At 60.6% G+C, this 20,249-nt stretch overlaps 1 protein-coding gene across 1 annotated transcript in view; it reads right to left on the minus strand.

Moving 5' to 3' along the window:
• Nucleotides 1-12,807, minus strand: part of SLC39A4 (solute carrier family 39 member 4) — a 41,468-nt gene extending 28,661 nt beyond the window's left edge. The window contains exons 1-2 of the mRNA XM_074985559.1: nucleotides 12,255-12,807; nucleotides 7,644-7,928 (exon numbers count right to left, since the gene is read on the minus strand). Coding sequence (XP_074841660.1) covers nucleotides 7,644-7,928; nucleotides 12,255-12,464 — 495 coding nt within the window. The 5' untranslated portion in view covers nucleotides 12,465-12,807. The remainder of the gene's footprint in view (nucleotides 1-7,643; nucleotides 7,929-12,254) is intronic.
• Between the last annotated feature and the right edge of the window lie 7,442 nt (nucleotides 12,808-20,249).

The raw sequence follows: 20,249 nt of genomic DNA on the forward strand, positions 1-20,249 counted from the left end.
ATGAGGTGGAGCAGATTTCCACCCAGCCCACAAAAAAAGAAGAGGGAGCAGAAGGCAACATTCTTGTCCATAAGCTAAGGAAATACGGGTTGGATCCTTGCACTATAAGATGGATAGAAAGCTGGCTTGACGGCTGGGCCCAACGGGTAGTGGTCAATGGCTCAGTATCTGGATGGCGGTCTGTTTCAAGCAGAGTGCCACAAGGCTTGGTTCTGGGACCAGTGTTATTCAACATCTTTATTAATGACCTGGATGAGGGACTGGATTGCACCCTCAGCAAGTTTGCAGATGACACAAAACTAGAGGGAGAGGTAGATACGTTGGAGGGTAGAGAGAGAATCCAGAGTGACCTGGATAAATTGGAGGACTGGGCCGAAAGAAATCTGACGTGGTTCAACAAGGAGAAGTGCAGAGTCCCGCACCCGGGTTGGAAGAATCCCAAGCATTGTTATAGGCTGGGGACCGACTGGCTCAGCAGCAGTACAATGGAAAGGGACCTTGCGGTTATGGTGGATGAAAGGCTGGATATGAGTAAACAGTGGGCCCTCGTAACCAAGAAGGCTAACGGCATACTAGGCTGCATTGGGAGGAGCATTTCAAGCAGATCTAGAGAAGTGGTTATTCCCCTCTATTCAGCACAGGTGAGGCCACATCTGGAATATTGTGTCCAGTTTGGGGGCCCCCCTGTATAAAAAGGATGTGGATTTGCTGGAGCAGGTTCAGCGAAGGGCAGCAAAAATGATTAAGGGTCTGGAGCACAAGACCTATGAGGAGAAGCTGAGGGATTTTGGCTTGTTTAGTTTACAGAAGAGAAGACTTAGAGGTGATTTAATAGCAGCCTTCAACTTCCTGAAGGGGAGCTCTAAAGAGGAGGGTGAGAAACTGTTCTCTGTGGTGTCAGATGGCAGAACAAGGAGCGATGGCCTGAAGTTACAGAGGGGGAGGGGGAGGTTGGATATTAGGAAAAACTACTTCCCCAGGAGGGTGGTGAAGCACTGGAATGTGTTGCCTAGAGAGGTGGTGGATTCTCCATCCCTCGAGGTTTTTAAGTCTTGGCTGGACAAGGTCCTGGCTGGGATGACTTAGTGGGGGTTGATCCTGCTTGAAGCAGGGGACTGGACTAGATGACCTCCTGAGGTCCCTTCCAGCCCTAGGATTCTGTAAGGCAACAACTGAATGACAAGCGGCCAGCAGGGGAGGTGCGAGGAGCAGCCACAGAGAGGCAGAAGGAGCAGTCAGCAGGATGGCTGCGGAGAGGCGTGAGGGTGGTTGTGGAGAGGTGCAAGGAACAGCCTGAGCTGGGTCTGTGTTGGATGGATGGAGCAGAACCCCTAGAAGCTGACCCAGGCCCTGGCTGCTGCTGGCTCCACACAGCTGAAGGGTCCCGTGTCATTAACATCCTGACTCTGGCGTGTGGGCACAGAAATACAGCTGGTCCACTGGACCACAGATGGGTCTGCTCCTGACTCCTGCCCTAACACCTGCAGCCAGAGCCCCCTATCACACGCTGGGTAGTGCTGTGAAGTCACTAATAACCAGCACTTGGTTTGTGATGTCATTGTCTAGTTTTACAAACCAATGTAGATGGGCAGGCCGCAGTGTGATGGAGTGGGGGATACCTGTGTGTGTGTATGGCTCACAGAGGGTGGGGAGGGGCTCCTGCTGAGGGTAACCCTGATGACCAGGTAACACCTTTGTACTGCAGACAAAGGAGGAGGTGGAGCCTGAGGGGTTTGAATTGGAACTGGGAGTTGGAAGCAGTGAGTCTGGGCTGAGGGAGAGAGAGACAAAGGAGGGGGCAAGGCCCCGGCTCTGGGGGCCCCTCGGGGCCTCCTCTCCCCAACATGGATTGGACTGGCTGTCTCGGCCTGCTGTAGTGACTCCTCTGTACGATGCTGTGTCCTGTCGGCTAATAAACCTGCTGTTTTCCTGCTGAGTGAGAGATTCTCCTGCCTGCGGACAGGGTGCAGAGCTTAGGGGACCCCAGAACCCCATCACACTGGTGTCAGAAGTGGGATGTTCTGCACCCTGAGGATGGAGCATCTAGTAGTAAGTGACGGGTGCCACGGAAGAAGAAGAGGGGCCTGCGAGACCCAGGTGTGCTGAAGGGCAGTGAGGTGCAGTTCCCCAAGGCGGAGGGGCCTGCGGCCGAACCCAGGCAACTGCGGTTGTGGTCCTCGAGAGGGGGTGTCACACCCGAGGAGGGGTTACTCCTGGGAATCTGTTGGAGTCAGTCCCAGAAGGTGGAGGGGCCGAGAGCCCAACCCCCAGGAACAAGTGACCCCTGAGGAGGCTGACGCTGAATGAGTTCTTCCCAAGATAGGGTGCTCATGGCCCTTGAGAGCAGGTGTCACACTGAAGAAGGGGTTCCGCTGGGAGTCTGTTGGAGTCGGTCCCAGAGGGCAGAGGGGCCTACGGCCTAACCCCGGGGAGCTTGTGACCCGCAAGGAGCCTGGCACACTGAAGGGATTCTTCCAGGGATCGTGGGGTGCAGAGGGCATCAGCCTGAGAGCCTGCAACCACGCTGAGAAACTCCGCTGTGAAGTGGGAGCACCTGGAAACCGAATCGAGATTAAAGGAGCTGGACAAGGCAGCGTGGATGTGCAGTGGCAGAGCTGAGGGCTGGGGAGAATCCTGCAGAGGTGAGCCCGGATCAGGGCAGGGAACCCTGGACTGCCTGGAGCTCTGAACCGAGTGGCCGGCCACAGCTCAAGGAGGGAAGGAGCGATTCTAACCCATCATCTACTAGTGGCCAAGACAGCCCTGCGAAGAGTTTTCCAGGCCTGGGCCGAGGAAGGTGCCTGTGTGTCTGGGCAGGAAAGCAGCTTGTCCACTGGGAATGGCAAGTTGTCTGTGAGAGAAGCTGCTCCACCTTCTGTGTGTGTGTGGAGACCAGCCGGGGGGCTGGGACAAAGGAGAGAGTGTCTCCCATTGTCTGTCTGTGTTGAACAGCAGCAGCAGCAGCCTGGGGAGAGAGCAGAGCCTGCGTTTGGAAAAGGTGCCAATGAGGAAACTAGCCCATTGTCTGAGGAAGATTCACCAGCCTGGGGTGGCTGGAGAAGGATCCACCAGAAAAGAGCATTCCAGGTGTGTCTCTGAATCCAGCCATGGGGGCTGGAGCAGAGGGAATGGCTCCGGAATGGGGCAGTGGTATCCCTGCTAAGGACACTGGTCCTTGGTGCAAGAAAAGTGCTTCTGCTTCTGGGGAAGTGAATCCTTTGCCTGAGCCTGTGGGGGCTCAAGATGGAGCCAAGATCCCAGAGCTGGATCTGAGGGCAGCTGAAGCCCAGATGGGAAGTGGGCCTGCCTCTGTGTCTCTCAGGGGGGATGATGCTTTAACTCGGTCTGATCCAGTTAGTATCATCAGGGAATCCCAGAGACCAGACGATTCTGGTACTTGTTCTTTGCCTGATGCTGAGGTGTTACTGGGAGGGGATGAGAGGACTCTGTCCTACCAGAGTCATCCTCCAGCCAGGGCACAGGAAGAACAGATGGGCAATGGAGTTACGCTGCCTGATGAAGATAAAGAGGCTGGTAGCAGAGGGGAGGAAAGGGATCCTAACCTTCTGTCCGGTGGTACTGGCTGTCTGCCTGGAGGGGGATTACGTGGGAATCTGCCTAATGGGCCAGAAGTGATCCTGGGTGTAGGTGAACCCCAGGAGCTGGTTGTGGCTCAAGGGAGCAGTGCCCCCGTGGAGGCAGACAGGGGTGAGTTATTGTTTGGGGAAGCTCTTAAGGAAGAGAATTTCCCTGAAACTTTTCCTGACCCGTCTGTGGGGACTGCAGAAAATGGGAGTGAGGTGAAGGAGAGTGAACAGGAAAGGTGCTTGTCTGTAAGAGCCAGAGCAGCCCTTTGCCTGGGGAGAAGTTTGTTTCAGCCCCTGATGGCCAGGACCTGCCTGAGTGTGAAACCACTGGCTGTGCTCTGCAAGGGTCCAAAGCAGACAGTGTAAAAGTTTCTCAGGAATTGGAAGCTGGTGCAAGTAAAGTAAAAACTATCAGGGAATGTGAGCAGCCCTGTGAGAACCAAGTAAAACAGCTGCACAGTCAATCTCTGTAGGATGCAGGAGAGGTTCAGCAATTCCCCATCTCCAGATGGTGGAAACACTTATATTCTCACACTGGACTCCAATTCTGATTCCACAGGGAGGCAGAAGTTGGAGGTAAAAGGACAAAGGAGCTGTGGGCCTGGTGGGCCAGTAAGGGATAAACAGGGATTCCTTCATGTGGATTCTGCATCTGGGACTCACAAAACAACTCTTAGAAAGCAGTTTGGTTTGCAAATTTCCAGGCTGGCTGGGAGGGGGCCGTCTCCCTGAGATCATCAATGGCCCAGCGCTTGTTAGAAGGGAGGGCACAGCCAGAGAGATCAAATTTCCACCCCAGGGGGCAAGAGAGAAGATTAGAACTTGATGGTGCTAAGAAAGGCCTCAGCCATTTATCCCCAAAATACCAGATTCTCGAGGATGTTGCACAAAGGTTGTGGTCTACCAAAGAGCAACGTAAATGTGCAGTTGCAATGGGTTTGTTCTGTTACTCACGCTGACTGTTGTAGCCGAGGGGTGCTGCTACCAAAAGCTGTAGAATTGTACCATGTACTGAAGGTTTGGAAAGAGCCGTGTGACATGATGACATTGATGTAGAAGCATGAATTGTATGTTGAAGGAGTCTGTAACTCTGAAATGTCACCATTGTTCCCTGTAACTAGTCTTGCAACCTCTCACATGAGGAGGAACATTCCAAACCTATTGTGTGGCATGGAAGGGGAAACTGAGGCACACAGCCATTGTGGTGGTCTGGCTAATTGCCAAGGGTGGAAGCATTTGTACCTTCTTTTACTGGACTGTAACTGAATTCCAGACATTGGCCGGAGCAGCTGTATGGAGTGGTGGTCAGACAGGGCAGGGCCCAGACCAGAAAAGAACTATTTGATTTGTTGGTGCTGCAGCATCTGTATGGGCTCTGCCTGCCCGACTTGAGAACGTGGCTGACGGACCGGGGCTGAAGCAGGGAGACCGACCAGCCTGAGGGAACTAAAGGGACTTGTCCGGCTGCATCACATGAAAAGGGCCAATACCAAGCTCCTGAGTTGGAGCCTCCCCCAGCAGGATTATGACATGGAGGTGGTGCACATCAAGGGGAGCACTGAGGGTACAGCTGATGCCCGATCACGAGGGGAGGGCCCCGAACTTCCCCAGGTCACTGGCTGAGTGACCCCGCTCAGTTCGGTCTGGAAGGGGGGAGAGATGTGATGGAGTGGGGGATACCTGTGTGTGTGTATGGCTCACAGAGGGTGGGGAGGGGCTCCTGCTGAGGGTAACCCTGATGACCAGGTAACACCTTTGTACTGCAGACAAAGGAGGAGGTGGAGCCTGAGGGGTTTGAATTGGAACTGGGAGTTGGAAGCAGTGAGTCTGGGCTGAGGGAGAGAGAGACAAAGGAGGGGGCAAGGCCCCGGCTCTGGGGGCCCCTTGGGGCCTCCTCTCCCCAACATGGATTGGACTGGCTGTCTCGGCCTGCTGTAGTGACTCCTCTGTACGATGCTGTGTCCTGTCGGCTAATAAACCTGCTGTTTTCCTGCTGAGTGAGAGATTCTCCTGCCTGCGGACAGGGTGCAGAGCTTGGGGGACCCCAGAACCCCATCACACGCAGCCATACCCAGACCCAGCCTCCCCAGCCCGTGCTCTGGGACTGAGAACAACCGGAGAAAGGAATCTGCCTGCAGGGCGTTTGAGGGACCGCGCCGACCAGGGGATAAATGCAGTGGGAACACACGGGTGGATGAAGCAAACAGGCCATAAAACAGGGCTTAGTCTATTGAGTCAACTGCACTCTAGACATGGCGCTTCTGCAAGATGAGGGGCAAATGTCCTCCTCCCCTCTGCTAGGGAATGGAGCCCAGAGACAGCTTGGGCCAGGGCTTGGCCTGGAGGCTGCGAAGCCGTCAGGCCGTCAACTCAGGTGGAAGTTCATTGCCCAGTAGAGGGCTTAGAACTTGCTGAAGCAGCACGCTGGGGCTCCGGGCTTGGACCCTGGAGGGGTGTCAGAGAAGAGCTGCAGTAGGGGGGCAGGTTTCAGCCCTCCTGCCCCACCGTGGGACCGAACGGGGGCAGAGGGGCTCCAGGACAGAATCTTTGAAGAGTTAAGCCCTGCTCCAACGCGTGAGCTTGGGAAAGTTGTGGCTAGTTCACGAGACAGTCCCGTGAACATATTCCAGCCAGCACCATGTTCCCCCCTCATCCCAGCCCCGGCCTCTACAAGCCAGGGGTCCCACATCCGGCGAGCTCACCGCAAAAGCTGTTTCTATGGGAACTGGTCCTGGACATGGGCCCTGCTTGCGGAGCTGCCCTCCCGCGGCTCAGCCAGGGCCTGGCCTGGGCCACACGTGCACACACCTGTAGGTAGCATCTCGGCTACACGGCTGGTGTGCCAGCACCGCTGCCCAGCTTTGTAACCGTCTCCTGGTTCCTGTTTGTTCTCCCCACCTGCTGCCCTCCTGGGGATGGGGAGCTCTGCGTAGGGAGCGATATTTGGGCAGCGCCTGGCGCGGCAGGGCCTGGACACGCGTATACTGCGCACTAAGCCACGGCCCTGACTCAGGGGTCTGCCCCGGCTCCCTTTCTGTCCTCACTCAAATCAGTCTGACTTGGGGGTCAGCCCCACCTCAGAGCCAGGTCCGCGGACCCACCGGGGGGCAAGGCACAGCTTGAGGCCTGTCCCTGGGCAGTGTGGACGCCACTGAGCCACAGAGCTGAGTCAGGAGGGCTGCATCCTCCAGCGTGGACGCCTTAGCAGGGTTGCCAGTCCTGGGCGTGCGATTGTAAGCCCAGATTGAAAATGCAACATGTCTCCTCAAGAGCAGGCATGGAGCCAGTAAGCCACAAGCCCCGATTGCACAGACAAGGCAGGGTAACCACTGCTGAATACAAATAATAATGACACCTGGCAGCCGTCACCGGGGGGCGCTGTGAGGTACAGTGTGATGATTTGCCATGCGTGAGCAAGTGCTCAGTCTTGGGAGAACCCCCTGAGTTGCTGTTTGGGGCCTCAGGAGAGGGAGCTGTGGGAACTGCAGGCGTTTGCTCTGTGCCAGGGTCAGTTCTTGAGGCCGACGAGCTCACTGTCAACCAGGAGCGGATTCGTGGAAAAGGGGATTACCCTGTATGCTGGGTGGCCGCCTCTTTTGCAGATCCCAGCGCATGCATGTAAATAAACAAGTTACACTGGGAATATACCTAGGCCCTGGGTGTAATTTCCGTGCCACTGCTCAGCTGACCTGCAAAGTGCTGGATGTCTGCTGCCCATGGGCAGTGAGGGACCCTGGCTCAGCTCCGAAGGCACGACAACAAGAGTCACTTCTCATTCCATGCAGCAGAGGTCAGCAGTAACACAGCCAGGACCCCGCAGCAGGGAGCAGACGCAGACACACACACACACACGCAGCAAGGGGCGCACGCGCGCACACACGCACACACAGAGCAGGGGGCAGACACACACACACACACACACACACACACACACACACGCAGCAGGGGGCGCACGCGCGCGCACACACACACACACAGAGCAGGGGGCAGACACACACACACACACACACACATTCTCTCTCTCTCTCTCTCTCTCTCTCTCTCTCTCTCTCTTACCTGGTGCCTGTCCGCGTCTCTGTAATGCTCCCGCAGGTTGCCCAGCAGCTCGGCCACTTTCTCAGCAGAGAGCCCGGCGGTGGTATTCCCGCTGGAGAAGCTGGCGAGGAAGGCCCCAGCCTTGGCCGCCCACTGGCCGCCCCTCACGGCCGTGCAGGTGGCAGGGGGGTCCGTCAGGTAGAGCAGCAGGCCGGCACTGAGCGGCAGGAGTTCCCCCGCCGTGAGGTTGGCCTCGCCGGTGCCTGCCTTGCCCACAAGCGTGAAGACGTCTGGCATGAAGATGCACTGCGGGGAGAGGGGCAGAGCTGGGCACGGGCAGGACCAGCCTCCAGCCAGCACATCCCGCGCCACACTGAGACCGGCAGCTGCCTCTTGCCATGAATGACAACCCCCGGCTGCCCAGCATGCCTTGCTGCTCCTGCCCTGGGCTCTGGGCTTGGCCCAGCCACGCTGGGGGGTGGCACTGGGGTAACTACCCAGCTGCATCTGCAGGGTGGGGAGCCTGTTGCCGTCACGGGCAGCGAAGGGGCATTTATTTCACCCCAGCGTCAGCCCCGGGTGCCCTGGGGCTGGGGTCCCTAGCACACACAGTCTGTGAGCCGGGTGAGCCTCAGCCCTGCTGCTTCCAGCCGGCAGTCGGGGCTGGGGAGGGGTCCGGGCCAATCCCAGGCCCCTCCCCCGATCTCTCAGCTGGAGAGGGGCAGGTTGGTTGGGGTCCCAGGGTTAGACCCTGCCTGGAAGCAGGACCCAGGGGCCCTTCGCCTAAGGAAGTCCTCATTCCACGGGAGACGACAGCAGCTCTTGCTGGGGTGCTGTGCCCTGGGCGCCGACAGCGGGGCCGACTGCCTCACAGCCGGACTCTGACACCAACGCCCAGCCCCATGGCTGAATGCTCGGCTGAGCTGAGCGCACAGCCGCTTGCTGGGGGGTGGCACTGCGCAGAGGGCCGGGCGCGTTGGCTGCTGCGTGCCTGGGTTTCCCCAGTCGGTTGGCAGCGGGTAACACTGGGCTCGCTCGCCAGGGTCTCGGCCGTGGGTCTGGGCTCGCTCGCCGAGTCTTGGCAGTGAGACGCCCTTCGCTGGCGCCCCAAGGCCGTGATGCGAGCACAGATCGAACTGTGTCCGGGTCAGGAGGGGACGCTGCTGCTAGCCTGGCCCCGGGGTAGCCCTGTCCTAGCCAGCTGTGGCCCTTCTGCCCTTCAGCAGCTCTAAACGTGGTGAGCCAGCCAGGCAGGGCAGAGCAGGGCAGCCGTGGGCCTGGCAGGTGCAATGCTCTGCCCCGGGCAGCGGGAACAGCCAGCTTCCTGCACGCTGGGAGTCACAAGCAATCCCCGCCTCACGGCAGCCAGTCTACAGCCTCATCGACGGCGGTGCCGTCACGCCAGCTTGTCTGGCTCTAGGCTCTGAACCCCAGGGCGGGGCAGGGGCTCAGAGTCCAGGCTCCAGCTGCTTTTAGCACAGTGCAGTAGCCCCAGGCTCTCAGCCGTTCTCGTCGGGCAGGTCGGCTTTTGCAACACCGCTGGAGCCAGCTGGGCTGGGACACCTGCAGCCAGAATCTCTGGGCCTGCTCTGGAGCCTGGGAGCGGCTGCAGAGCCCAGCACTGCCTGCAGCTCCTGGCCCATCTGATGCAACCCAGGCCTGCTCCAGTGCCCGGGGCCAGGGAGGAAGGTCCGTCCCACTACTGCATTCAGGAGCCTTCTGCCTTCCCCGGCTGCGTGGGGGTACCAGCTCTCCTGCAAAACAACTCCAGTCACAGGAGGAAGCGGCTCTGGTGACTTAATCCGTTTGTTAGCCTTTAAGGCGCTCCAGGGCTGCTTGTTAGTGGTGTCGGCCTTGCAGGCTACCCCGTGCACGCCTCACCCTGCTCATGCCCCTGTGCACACGCTCTGCAGCCGCCCCCTGCACTGTACCGCCCGGCCAGGGGCAGGAGGGCAGCTCAGGAGACAGCCGGGCTGGGGCTGGGGGAGGACAGGACACCGCCGATTCAGCAGCCAGGGGAAAGCAGGGCCAGCTGGGCTACCAGCCGGGCTTGGAAGTCCTGCCAGTCGGGGGTGGGGGGAAGCGGAGGAGGGAGGGAGGCAGAGGGCGTGAGATAAGAAGAGACAAGACAGATAAGGAGATGGCGGTTTGAAAGGCCAGGGGGTGGGGGGAAGGGAGCAGCTGGGCAGGAGAGGAGCTGGGCTCCCTTCCCCTGGCCAGGCTGAAGCCCTGACCCTGGCCAGGGGGGAAGGACCCACCAACTCGCCCCTCACAGGCAGAGGTGGAGAGGCGGGACCCAGCCTGACACGGGGGCACCTTGCCGCAGCACGTGCCGAGCTGCACTGCACACATCCCTGCTCCCGTATGCAGTGTGCGCCTGGCACTGCAAACAATTCCCTGTGCCCGTACGCACTGCACGCCTGGCACTGCACACATCCCTGCACCCGTATACACTGCACGCCTGGCACTGCGCACACATCCCTGCGCCCATATGCACTGAGCGCCTGACACTGCACACATCCCTACACCCCTATGTAGTGTGTGCCTGGCACTGTGCACACATCCCTGTGCCTGTATGCACTGCATGCCTGGCACTGCACACATGCCTTCACCTGTATGCACTGCGTGCCTGGTACTGCGCACACATCCCTGCGTCCATCTGCACTGTTTGCCTGGCACTGCGCACACATCCCTGTGCCCATATGCACTGCGTGCCTGACGCTGTGTGCCTGGCACTGCGCACGCATCCCTGCGCCTGTATGCACTGCGTACCTGGCACTGCACACCTGGCACTGCACACACATCCCTGTGCCCGTATGCACTGCGTGCCTGACACTGTGTGCCTGGCACTGCGCACACCTCCCTGCACCCGTATGCACTGCACGCCTGGCACTGCGCACACATCCCTTCACCTGTATGCACTGCATGCCTGGCACTGCGCACACATCCCTGCACCCATATGCACTGCGCGCCCGGCACTGCGCACACATCCCTGCGCCTGTATGCACTGAGCGCCTGGCTCTACACACACACACACACACATGCTCCCCCGCGTGCTGCACAGCCACACTGGTGTGCATGCCCCAAACTCTGCCTTGCGTTCACGCTGCACTCCACGCACCCCGCACTGCTCACACACACGTGCACAAGACACTGCAAGCTGTGTGCTGACGTGCACACCCTGCACACTCCATGCCGCAGACCGACGCACACGCACACTCGGCACGTCGCGTACTGCACACCCTACGCTGCACACACGCACCCCCACACGTGCAAGGGCATGCCGGGGGTGCGTGCGAGCACAAAGCACATGCGTGTACCTCGGGCTGTGGGTCACTGCCCCACATAGGGGCACCCAGACCCCTTACAGTGACAGACTGAGCTCCTCTGCGGCTGAGAGCCAGCTGCCTTCTAGGTCAACTTGTAGAGCAGGGGCCAGCAAACGCCACTCGGGGCACATAAGCCGACTCAGCAGCACGCAAGGTGGGACCTCAGCCCCTCCCCTCCTCCCCCATGCAGCCGGGAGCTTGCCCAACGCCCGGCCACCTGTGGATCACCGAAAGACCAGCTAATACCGGTAAGCTCTGCACCTGAATGTATTTATTAACCCAGCTGCGCTAAGTAAGAGCGTTAGTGACTTTAAAAAGGGTCACTGGCCCTCGGACCCCCATTTCCATGCTCTGCCTTGAACAGGTTGCTGAACGCTGCTGTAAAGGCTCCTGCACTAAGCTCCAGAGGTTCGAGTCCGCCTGGGGGAGGTTACAAGCACCCCCCCACCACCACACTGTGTGGCACAAAGCCCCCCCCCGGCCCATGGCTGGCCATGCCACCCGTGCGACGCAGCCCTGCCAGGCTTGCTCTGGCTGCAGGGAAGGGCGAATTCGCCTTTCTGAGTCTTGACTCCACTGAAGCTCCCTGAGCAGCCTTTTCCAGGGTCAGGCCTCGGCCCGGCTAGCAGCGCCCGGACCTGCAGTCCAGGACGTGGGGATCCCATGGACGTAGGGGCTTGGGCTGGCTCTGCCCTAGCAGCCCCTGGGCACTTGCCCCAGCCCCGGTGCAGGTCCCGGGTCCCCCACCCCAGTCTGGGCCGGTTCTTCTGTTAAGGGGAAGGAACAGCTGGCTCCTGTCTACACCAGGGGGGCACTGAAAGGGGCAGGGGCCTGTGTGGCCTTGGCCCAGGGAGGAACCAGCCAGGAGAGGGGGCGGAGGGGTGGGCTCTGTGTCAGGGTGAGAAGCCCTGTGTGCAGAGTGGAGGAGCCGTCTCCAGGCTCCCTTGGTGCCGGTCAGGCCTGGAACCTGCTGGGCCAGTCCTGCGAACCCAGCAAGGCCAGGAGTCCCCCCAGCCTTCAGGAGATGCTTCTCCAGCCAGAGCCATCCCTGCCTGCCCCCTCCCTAACAGCGCCCCACTGCACCTGGCCCCCACAGTCACACCCACACCCACACCCCCCGGGCGGCCGGCCGGCAAGCTCCCCATCAAGCCGGTGACGCAGGCTGGCCGGGACGCCCGGGCTGGGAACCTGGCACTCCGGCTGCCGCGGCCCCTCCCATCAGGCTGGAGTTTGACCCCCTCTTTGCTCCCGACCCGCAGCAGGAGGAAGGAGGGGAGCGGGCTGCGGCTGGCTGCAGCGTTACCTTTTCACACGGCACTTCTGCGCACTGCACACGGGCCGCCACCGTGTTTAAGAGGGAGTCGAGGGCAGCGTGGGACAGAGAGCCTTCGCCCGACGCCAGCAGGGCCCACATGCTCTGCAGCGCTTCCTCCAGGCTGGGCACCGGCGCCCCTTGTCCCGGGCGCGCAGCTGCCCCCAGGCAGAGCAGGACCAGGGGCAGCAGGAGAGCCATGGCCACGTCCTCGAGGGCTACGTCGCTTTGGGGAGCCGCGGCAGCTCCGGGCCGGGGAGCCAGAGCTGTGGGGAGCAGGGGCTCTGATCCCGCAGGTACCGCTGCTGCCGCTGCCTGTGACTGGCTCCGGGAGAGACTGCCTCGGGTTAACCACTCCACAGACGCCGTCCAGCTCTGCAGTTCCTCCTGCAATAGTGGCTCCGAATTGCCCGGCCCAGCCCTCCGTCCCTCCAGGGAGTGGCAGGGCTCGGCTCTGCCGGAAGAGCAGGCACACCTTCACTCCAGCGCCGTCAGCAGAGCGGCCCCCGCCAGGAGGAAATGAGCGGGCAGGGCCTGCTTCCAGGCTCTTGCCCAACACGGTGCCCGGCCCAGCGCTAGAGCCCGGGCAGCTCAGCACCCAGCGGCGTCGGCTCCCCCGGGAGTGCCGGCTCCCAGCTCCCCTTGCTCTAACCACCAGGCCCCCTGGCAGATCCTGTACTCTCCCCGGTGAGGGGAGAGGCACGTTCATTCTAGGATGGGGCTGGAAGGTTCCCCATGTATCCCTGGAGGGCCCCTGCTCCCCGGGGGGTGGAGGGGGCTCTTGTTGAGGGGATGTCAGGGGACCAGGGCAGTGGGGCTGGGAGCAGCCGCAGGCACAGATCGCGGCTTCAGGTTTAACCACGTCCCACTTGCTCAGCGTCGGCCGCACTCAGCTGCTCTGCGCGAGCTCTGCGGGGCAGCAGCCAGCCCGGGGGCCAGGGCTCTGGCAGGCATGCGTGGCCCAGCGCTGGAGGCGGTGGAAGGAGGCGTTCCAGGCCCTGCAGGACAGTGAAACATCAGTGAGCCGTCCTTGGGACTGGAGAGAGAGGCAGAGCTGCCCTGGCCGGAGGGTCCCAGCACCCGGAACCTGGGCACCCTGGGCAAGCGGAATACCCCGTCTTACAGCCCCACGCACACGAGCTGCCCCGGCCTCTCTTGGCAGCTGACAGCCCAGTCCCCGGCGCTGCCGGAAGATGGTCACACGTTAGCCACCGGTCTGGCTGTGGGGTGCGCAGCGAAGCCTCGGGAGAAGGGCTGGAAGCCCTGGTAGGCGGGACAGCCTCAGGCGTGGAACTCAGCAAAGCAGGCGGCCACATTCCAGCCCCGGCAGCTGATGCAGCGGGATGGCTGAAGACGCCAGGCCTCGCCCCGCCACAGCGCTGGGAGGGCCGCTGCACGACGGCCCAGGGCGCTACAGCGGCCTGGCACAAGAGGGCAGGGCGACAGCACCGGGACGCTGCTTGGCCCGCAGCGCGTCGCAGGCTGAGGCTGCTGAGCCAGGCCGGTGGCAAGGGACAATACAACCCCCATGCCCACAGCAAGGTTCCCAGGACCCCTGGGCAGGCTCAGCTGGGGAGAGGGGCACGAGTTGCTCACAGCCCAGCAGGGCAGGATGACACGACTGCCGGGAGCGAACCCGCAAAGGAACCTGCACGGCCAGCTCCAGCGTGCCTGGGGGGACGGCAAGCACGCTGCACACTGTGTGTGCACACACACTGCACGCTGCGCGCGCACACTGCACACCCTATACTGTGTGTGCACACACACTGCACACTGCGCGCGCGCACTGCACACCCTATACTGTGCGTGCACCCACACTGCACGCTGCGCGCGCACGCTGCACACCGTGCACCCTGTACTGTGCGTGCACACACACTGCACACTGCGCGCGCACGCTGCACACCGCGCACCCTGTACTGTGTGTGCACGCGCACTGCACACTGCGCGCGCGCACTGCACACCGCGCACCCTGTACTGTGCGTGCGCACACACTGCACACTGCGCGCGCACACTGCACACCGCGCACCCTGTACTGTGCGTGCACACACACTGCATACACACACTGCACACTGCGCGCGTGCACTGCACACCCTGTACTGTGCGTGCACACACACTGCACGCTGCGCGCGCACACTGCACACTGCGCAGCCTGTACTGTGCATGCACACACACAGCACACACACTGTACACGCTGCACACCCTGCTCTGTGCGCACACACACACACACACACACACACACACACGTGCTGCACGCCCCATGCTGTGCAAAAGCACACACCCCACACTGTGCCCATACACACTGCACACTGCATCCTTACACGTGCACACACCCCCGTTCACACTTGCCACCGCACACGCACGCACACACCACCATACACGCCGTGGAGCTGGTCGAGGTGCAGGGTCAGGACTGCAGCACTGCAAGCATGCGGGTAAGGGACCACCAGGCAAACAGCCCCACAATGGCTGTGAGTCCAGAGCGGGAGCGCCAGCCCTGGGGCAGCGTGTGGGGACCCGGCCCCAGCCCCATGCTGGCTGCAAGCTCTGCACTTAGGTTGCACCAGCTGGTTACCCGGTCTGAGCTCCTCAGGCCCTACAGCAGCCGGACCAGGGAGTCCAGGCCAGGCCCTGGGGTGCTCCCTCGTCCCACCCGCCAGGGAGCCTGCCTGCGCGCTAGCTGGGCCCTTACGCCCAGGCTCACAGCAATGGCCAGGTCACCCCCCAGCCCCAAAGGGCCAGTGACCCCAGGTCACCTGCCCCCAGAGCTCACAGCAAAGCCAAGCGTGCGGCCCATCCTCCCACAAACCATCGAAAGCTTCCCTGGCGACGGAAGGGAAACAGCAGGTTATTTCCAAGGCTAAGCAGCTGGGAACAAGAGATACACAAATGAGTTGCCCATCCCTCAGAATCTGACATGTGAAGGAAGAAAGAAAATCGTTGAAAGGCTCAAATACACACACACACCGTTAGCACAGTTCTCGGGGCAGGCCTGCAGCAGAGACGGAATAAGCTGCTGTCTTAAATCAAGTCTCTGGAACAGCCCCGCAGCCGGGATGGGCATCCGTCCTTTGCTCAGCGCTCCCGTCCATAGCAAAAATCTCGACAGCAAAGGGGCAGTGCAGGACTGGAGACCAAATGGAAGGGTTCCCAGGCCCCTCTGTTTCTCCTCGGCCGTGTGGCGGGGCTCCCCTTGCTCCCTCTGTGGAACAGCCAGTCCCAAGTCGGAGTCTGGAGTGGACTGTGTCTGGACCCTGTTCTATGCAGGAAAGTCCATTCGGTGCCGTCGGTGTCTCCTGTGTTTCGTTGTCCATTGACTAGTGCTTGCTGGGCCAGTCAGCCTGACCGGCCTTTCCGCACATGCTGGCTGACTGCTCAGTGGGTGTTCCTCCAGGGCCTGATGGCTGTATTGACACCTGGCTCATGTGAGTAGCATCGACTACAAAAATGCAACACCCCCCCCAAAGTACAACCAGAACCAGCCAACCAGAAGCTTGCAATGGACGTCTGCCTGGGCCCCCCTTGTACATGATTTGTTACAAACATAGGAGAGCGGCTGCAACAACCATCTGTGAAAACGTATCACAATCGAGTAACAGCACAAGGGAAGGGAAAGCAACCCTCCTTTGTCCTCTTTATTTCCCCAACTGGCTGGCTGCTGCCAGCGAACCTTCCCCGCAGAGGAGAAGCTTACCCTGGAATCGCTCAACAAGTCCCTCGCGCGACGGGGCTCAGAAGTTAGAGGTGAGATTCACGCTGGCGGATCCAGCAAAGTCTGAATATGACCCACGCCCTTAGAAGCCTGCTACAGATCTAACGGTGCTCGTACGTAGCGAGGCCAGGCGCTTGTCTGTGTTCCCTGCAGACATGGCCATTCGGGCAGGAGCTGGCACCTGGTCGGTCAGCATCACAACTCACCAGCCCGTAGGAGGAAGAAACGATATGGACCCCGAACAAGGCCAGGGCTGAAAACCACCAGACAGGGGCTCAGGGACAAGACCAGAAGCTTGGTCCAGACGGAACGTGAGGTGACCTGTGTGAGGCGACCTGGATAAATTGGAGGACTGGGCCAAAAGAAATCTGATGCAGTTCAACAAGGAAAAGTGCAGAGTCCTGCACCTGGGGTGGAAGAATCCCAACCATTGTTACAGGCTGGGGACCGACTGTCTCAGCAGCGGTACGATGGAAAGGGACTCAGGGGTTATGGTGGATGAAAGGCTGGATATGAGTAAACAGTGGGCCCTTGTAGCCAAGAAGGCTAACGGCATAGTAGGGTGCATTAGGAGGAGCATTTCGTGCAGATCTAAGCTGCGTCTACACGTGCACGCTACTTCGAAGTAGCGGCAGTAACTTCGAAATAGCGCCCGTCGCGTCTACACGTGTTGGGCGCTATTTCGAAGTTGAAATCGACGTTAGGCGGCGAGACGTCGAAGTCGCTAACCCCATGAGGGGATGGGAATAGCGCCCTACTTCGACGTTCAACATCGAAGTAGGGACGTGTAGACGATCCGCGTCCCGCAACATCGAAATAGAGGGGTCCTCCATGGCGGCCATCAGCTGGGGGGTTGAGAGATACTCTCTCTCCAGCCCTTGCGGGGCTCTGTGGTCACCGTGGGCAGCAGCCCTTAGCCCAGGGCTTCTGGCTGCTGCTGCTGCAGCTGGGGGTCCGTGCTGCATATACAGGGTCTGCAACTAGTTGTTGGCTCTGTGTATCTTGCACTGTTTAATGAAAGTGTGTCTGGGAGGGGCCCTTTAAGGGAGCGACTTGCTGTTGAGTCCGCCCCGTGACCCTGTCTGCAGCTGTGCATGGCTCCCTTATTTCGATGTGTGCTACTTTGGCGTGTAGACGTTCCCTCACTGTGCCTATTTCGATGTTGGGCTGAGCAACGTCGAAGTTGAACATCGACGTTGCCAGCCCTGGAGGACGTGTAGACGTTATTCATCGAAATAGCCTATTTCGATGTCGCAACATCGAAATAAGCTATTTCGAAGTTGGGTGCACGTGTAGACGTAGCCCTAGAGAAGTAGTTATTCCTCTTTATTCGGCACTGGTGAGGCCACATCTGGAATATTGTGTCCAGTTTTGGGCCCCCCCGTATAAAAAGGATGTGGATTTGCTGGAGCAGGTTCAGCGAAGGGCAACAAAAATGATTGAGGGGCTGGAGCACAAGACCTGTGAGGAGAGGCTGAGGGATTTGGGCTTGTTTAGTTTACAGAAGAGAAGGCTGAGGGGTGATTTAATAGCAGCCTTCAACTTCCTGAAGGGGAGCTCTAAAGAGGAGGGTGAGAAGCTGTTCTCAGTGGTGTCAGACAGAAGAACAAGGAGCGATGGTCTGAAGCTGAAGAGGGGGAGGTGTAGGTTGGATATTAGGAAAAACTACTTCCCCAGGCGGGTGGTGAAGCACTGGAATGTGTTGCCTGGAGAGGTGGTGGATTCTCCATCCCTCGAGATTTTTAAGTCCGGCTTGACAAGGTCCGGGCTGGGATGACAGTTGGGGTTGATCCTGCTTGAAGCAGGGGGCTGGACTAGATGACCTCCTGAGGTCCCTTCCCGCCCTGTGATTCTGTGATTCTGTGACAGATGTTGCTCGGGACAGAGGGACGGGAAGCAGATGCCAGCAAGAGCCAGGCAGCCAGAGACAGGCGCGCTGCTGCGGATGTGACAAGGCCAAGCGCGTCGTAGCAATGACCACCTGAAGATCGCCTGCTCTGTTCTTTCCCTCTGGGTCCCCGGCGCCGGCTGTCATCAGAAGCCAGGGCACTGACCCAGTGTGATGGAGTGGGGGGAGTGCATGGGTGAGTCAGGCTGGATGTCCGAGGCAAGCAGCAGCTCCCAGTGGCTAAGCATGACCCTGGGGCTACAACTGGCAGATAACACCTCTGCCTGAACAAAGAGCAGGGAGGAGCCGAGCTGGGGTTTTGAATCGGGGGCGGCAGTTAGAGGCGAGGAAAAGGGAGAGCTGGAAGGCAGCCAGCTGAGGAGGGGGGAAAGCTACACCCCAGAGGGGCCCCCCTCGGGGTCTTCCCCCAGGACAGGTTGGAAGGACTGTCTCTGGCTGCTAGGCTGTTGCTTCTGTGAGAAACTGGACATCTGTTGCCTAATAAACCTGCTGTTGTACCTGCTGAGTGAGAGTCTCTCCTGCCAGCGGACGGGGTGCAGTGCAGGGGGACCCCTGAACCCCATCACACCCAGCCTGGCCGTTCTCATGTTCTGCCCACCCCCGGTGCAGGAGCGGGGGCCATCGGCTGCTCACAAGGCAGGATAACAGCTAGCCCGTCCCGGAGAACCCCTGCCACTCCGAGTACCCAGCACGGAAAGGACAGGCTGCAGGTCGGCCGCAGGAGCAGCCAGTCGCTTGTGCCAGCTGAGCCCCACCAGGGTAGGAACCGGGGCTCCCAAAACAAGCCACCGCGCTTGGCAGTGGAATTCAGAGGTGAGCGAGCGCGACACTCTCTCAGGGGGTGGGAGTACCCCGTGGCACCCCTCTGCCTCCGCAAGGGACAGCTGGGCTGGGTCTTCACCTGTGCCATGCCGGACATAACGGAAACTCCTTCACGGCCGGGGGTGCCGCAGCCCCCCGCACACGCGCACACGCGCACTCAGGGCCAGCACTTCTGCCTGGCGGCCCCATCCAGAGACATCTCTGCGACGTCCTGTCCCGCCCCGACGCTCACAACTTCCCTGCCTCCAAGGCGCCAGTCACCGGTGCGGTGGCTTTCCAGGGACGTGCTCTGGACGGTGGCGCAGAGCCGGCTCGGTGCAAACGATGATTAATTTCTCAGCAAGGAGCCGAGGTTTCCGTGCTGCTGGGCCGGAGACGGGGGGGTTCCACGTCAAACCCGCGTCGTGCGCCTCCTGCAGACAACCACTTCCTCATGAGAAGTTTCGAGCGTTGCTTAAGCTGCCCTTTACGTGGACCAGCTCCCAGCACTGCTGGCAGGAGAGTCCGCCGCGCACGGACCCCTTTGTGCGCCAAGGAGGCTGCAGCGCACACCGAGGCGTCTCCCGCACTACCAGGCCGAGATCAGACATTGCTGGGGTTACCTGGGACAATCCCCCACATGCTGCACTGTCTCCGTCCCAGGAGCGAAGTGACGGCCGAGGCTGCGGAGCCAGGGCAGCCCTGGTGGGGGGCCAGAAGCTCAGACCCAAGACCGGGAGGAGCTGACGAGGTCTCCAAGTGGGACAGGATGTGAACCAGTTTTGGGGCCAGGCAGCTGCTGGCCCCACGTTGATTGCAAGGGAGGGGTGCAGGGTGCACCAGCCCCAGGCCTGGCCCAGGCCTGACACCCAGCATGGCTGCTCAGCGTGCCACCAGCAGGGGATGGGATAGCCACCAGCTGCATGAACTGCTCCTCGGCCCCGGGGAACGCTGGGCATGGACGGATTACCGGGCGGCGAGGGCACTGCAAGCTGGGCCAGCGGTGGGCGGGCCAGGCCCTGCTGGCTGCAGTCGGTGACTGGCGGCCCCTTGCCAATACAGCAGCCTGCCAGCAACGGAGCTGTGTGCCTGGGAGGAATTCAGAGGAAAGGGCATCTGCCCACGGCTCCATCTGCCCAGCAAGGGGGAGTAGGCCCAGGCAGGAGAGCGCCGGACAGGCCCTTCCACCAGGCTGTTTCTCCCGACTCAGGCCCCAGGGAGCCGACAGCCCCTCACTGGGGCGTCAGGGCCAGACCCGGAGATCCACCCAGGGCCGCTGACGTCCTGTTGGGCAACTCCCCGTGCCAGGGGAGGGTTTCACCCCCTGCGGCTGAGCTGTCCCTCTTCCCAGCCTGGGACTGCTGCCGAGACACCCAAGCCTCTCATGGGGGCGGCTATTGCTGCGTACTGGAGGGACTGGTACTTCTGGGAATGGGGGGGCCCGTCCCGGCCGGCAACACTCCACTCGCCCCCTGGCATGTGCCAGGCCAGGCTGGCAGGCATGGTGCAATGTGCTCCTCAGAACGGCCTCACTGACCAAACCGCCCTGGGTCTGGCTCTGGGCTGG

This window comes from Carettochelys insculpta, chromosome 2, assembly GCF_033958435.1.
Source record: "Carettochelys insculpta isolate YL-2023 chromosome 2, ASM3395843v1, whole genome shotgun sequence".
NCBI lineage: Eukaryota > Metazoa > Chordata > Testudines > Carettochelyidae > Carettochelys > Carettochelys insculpta.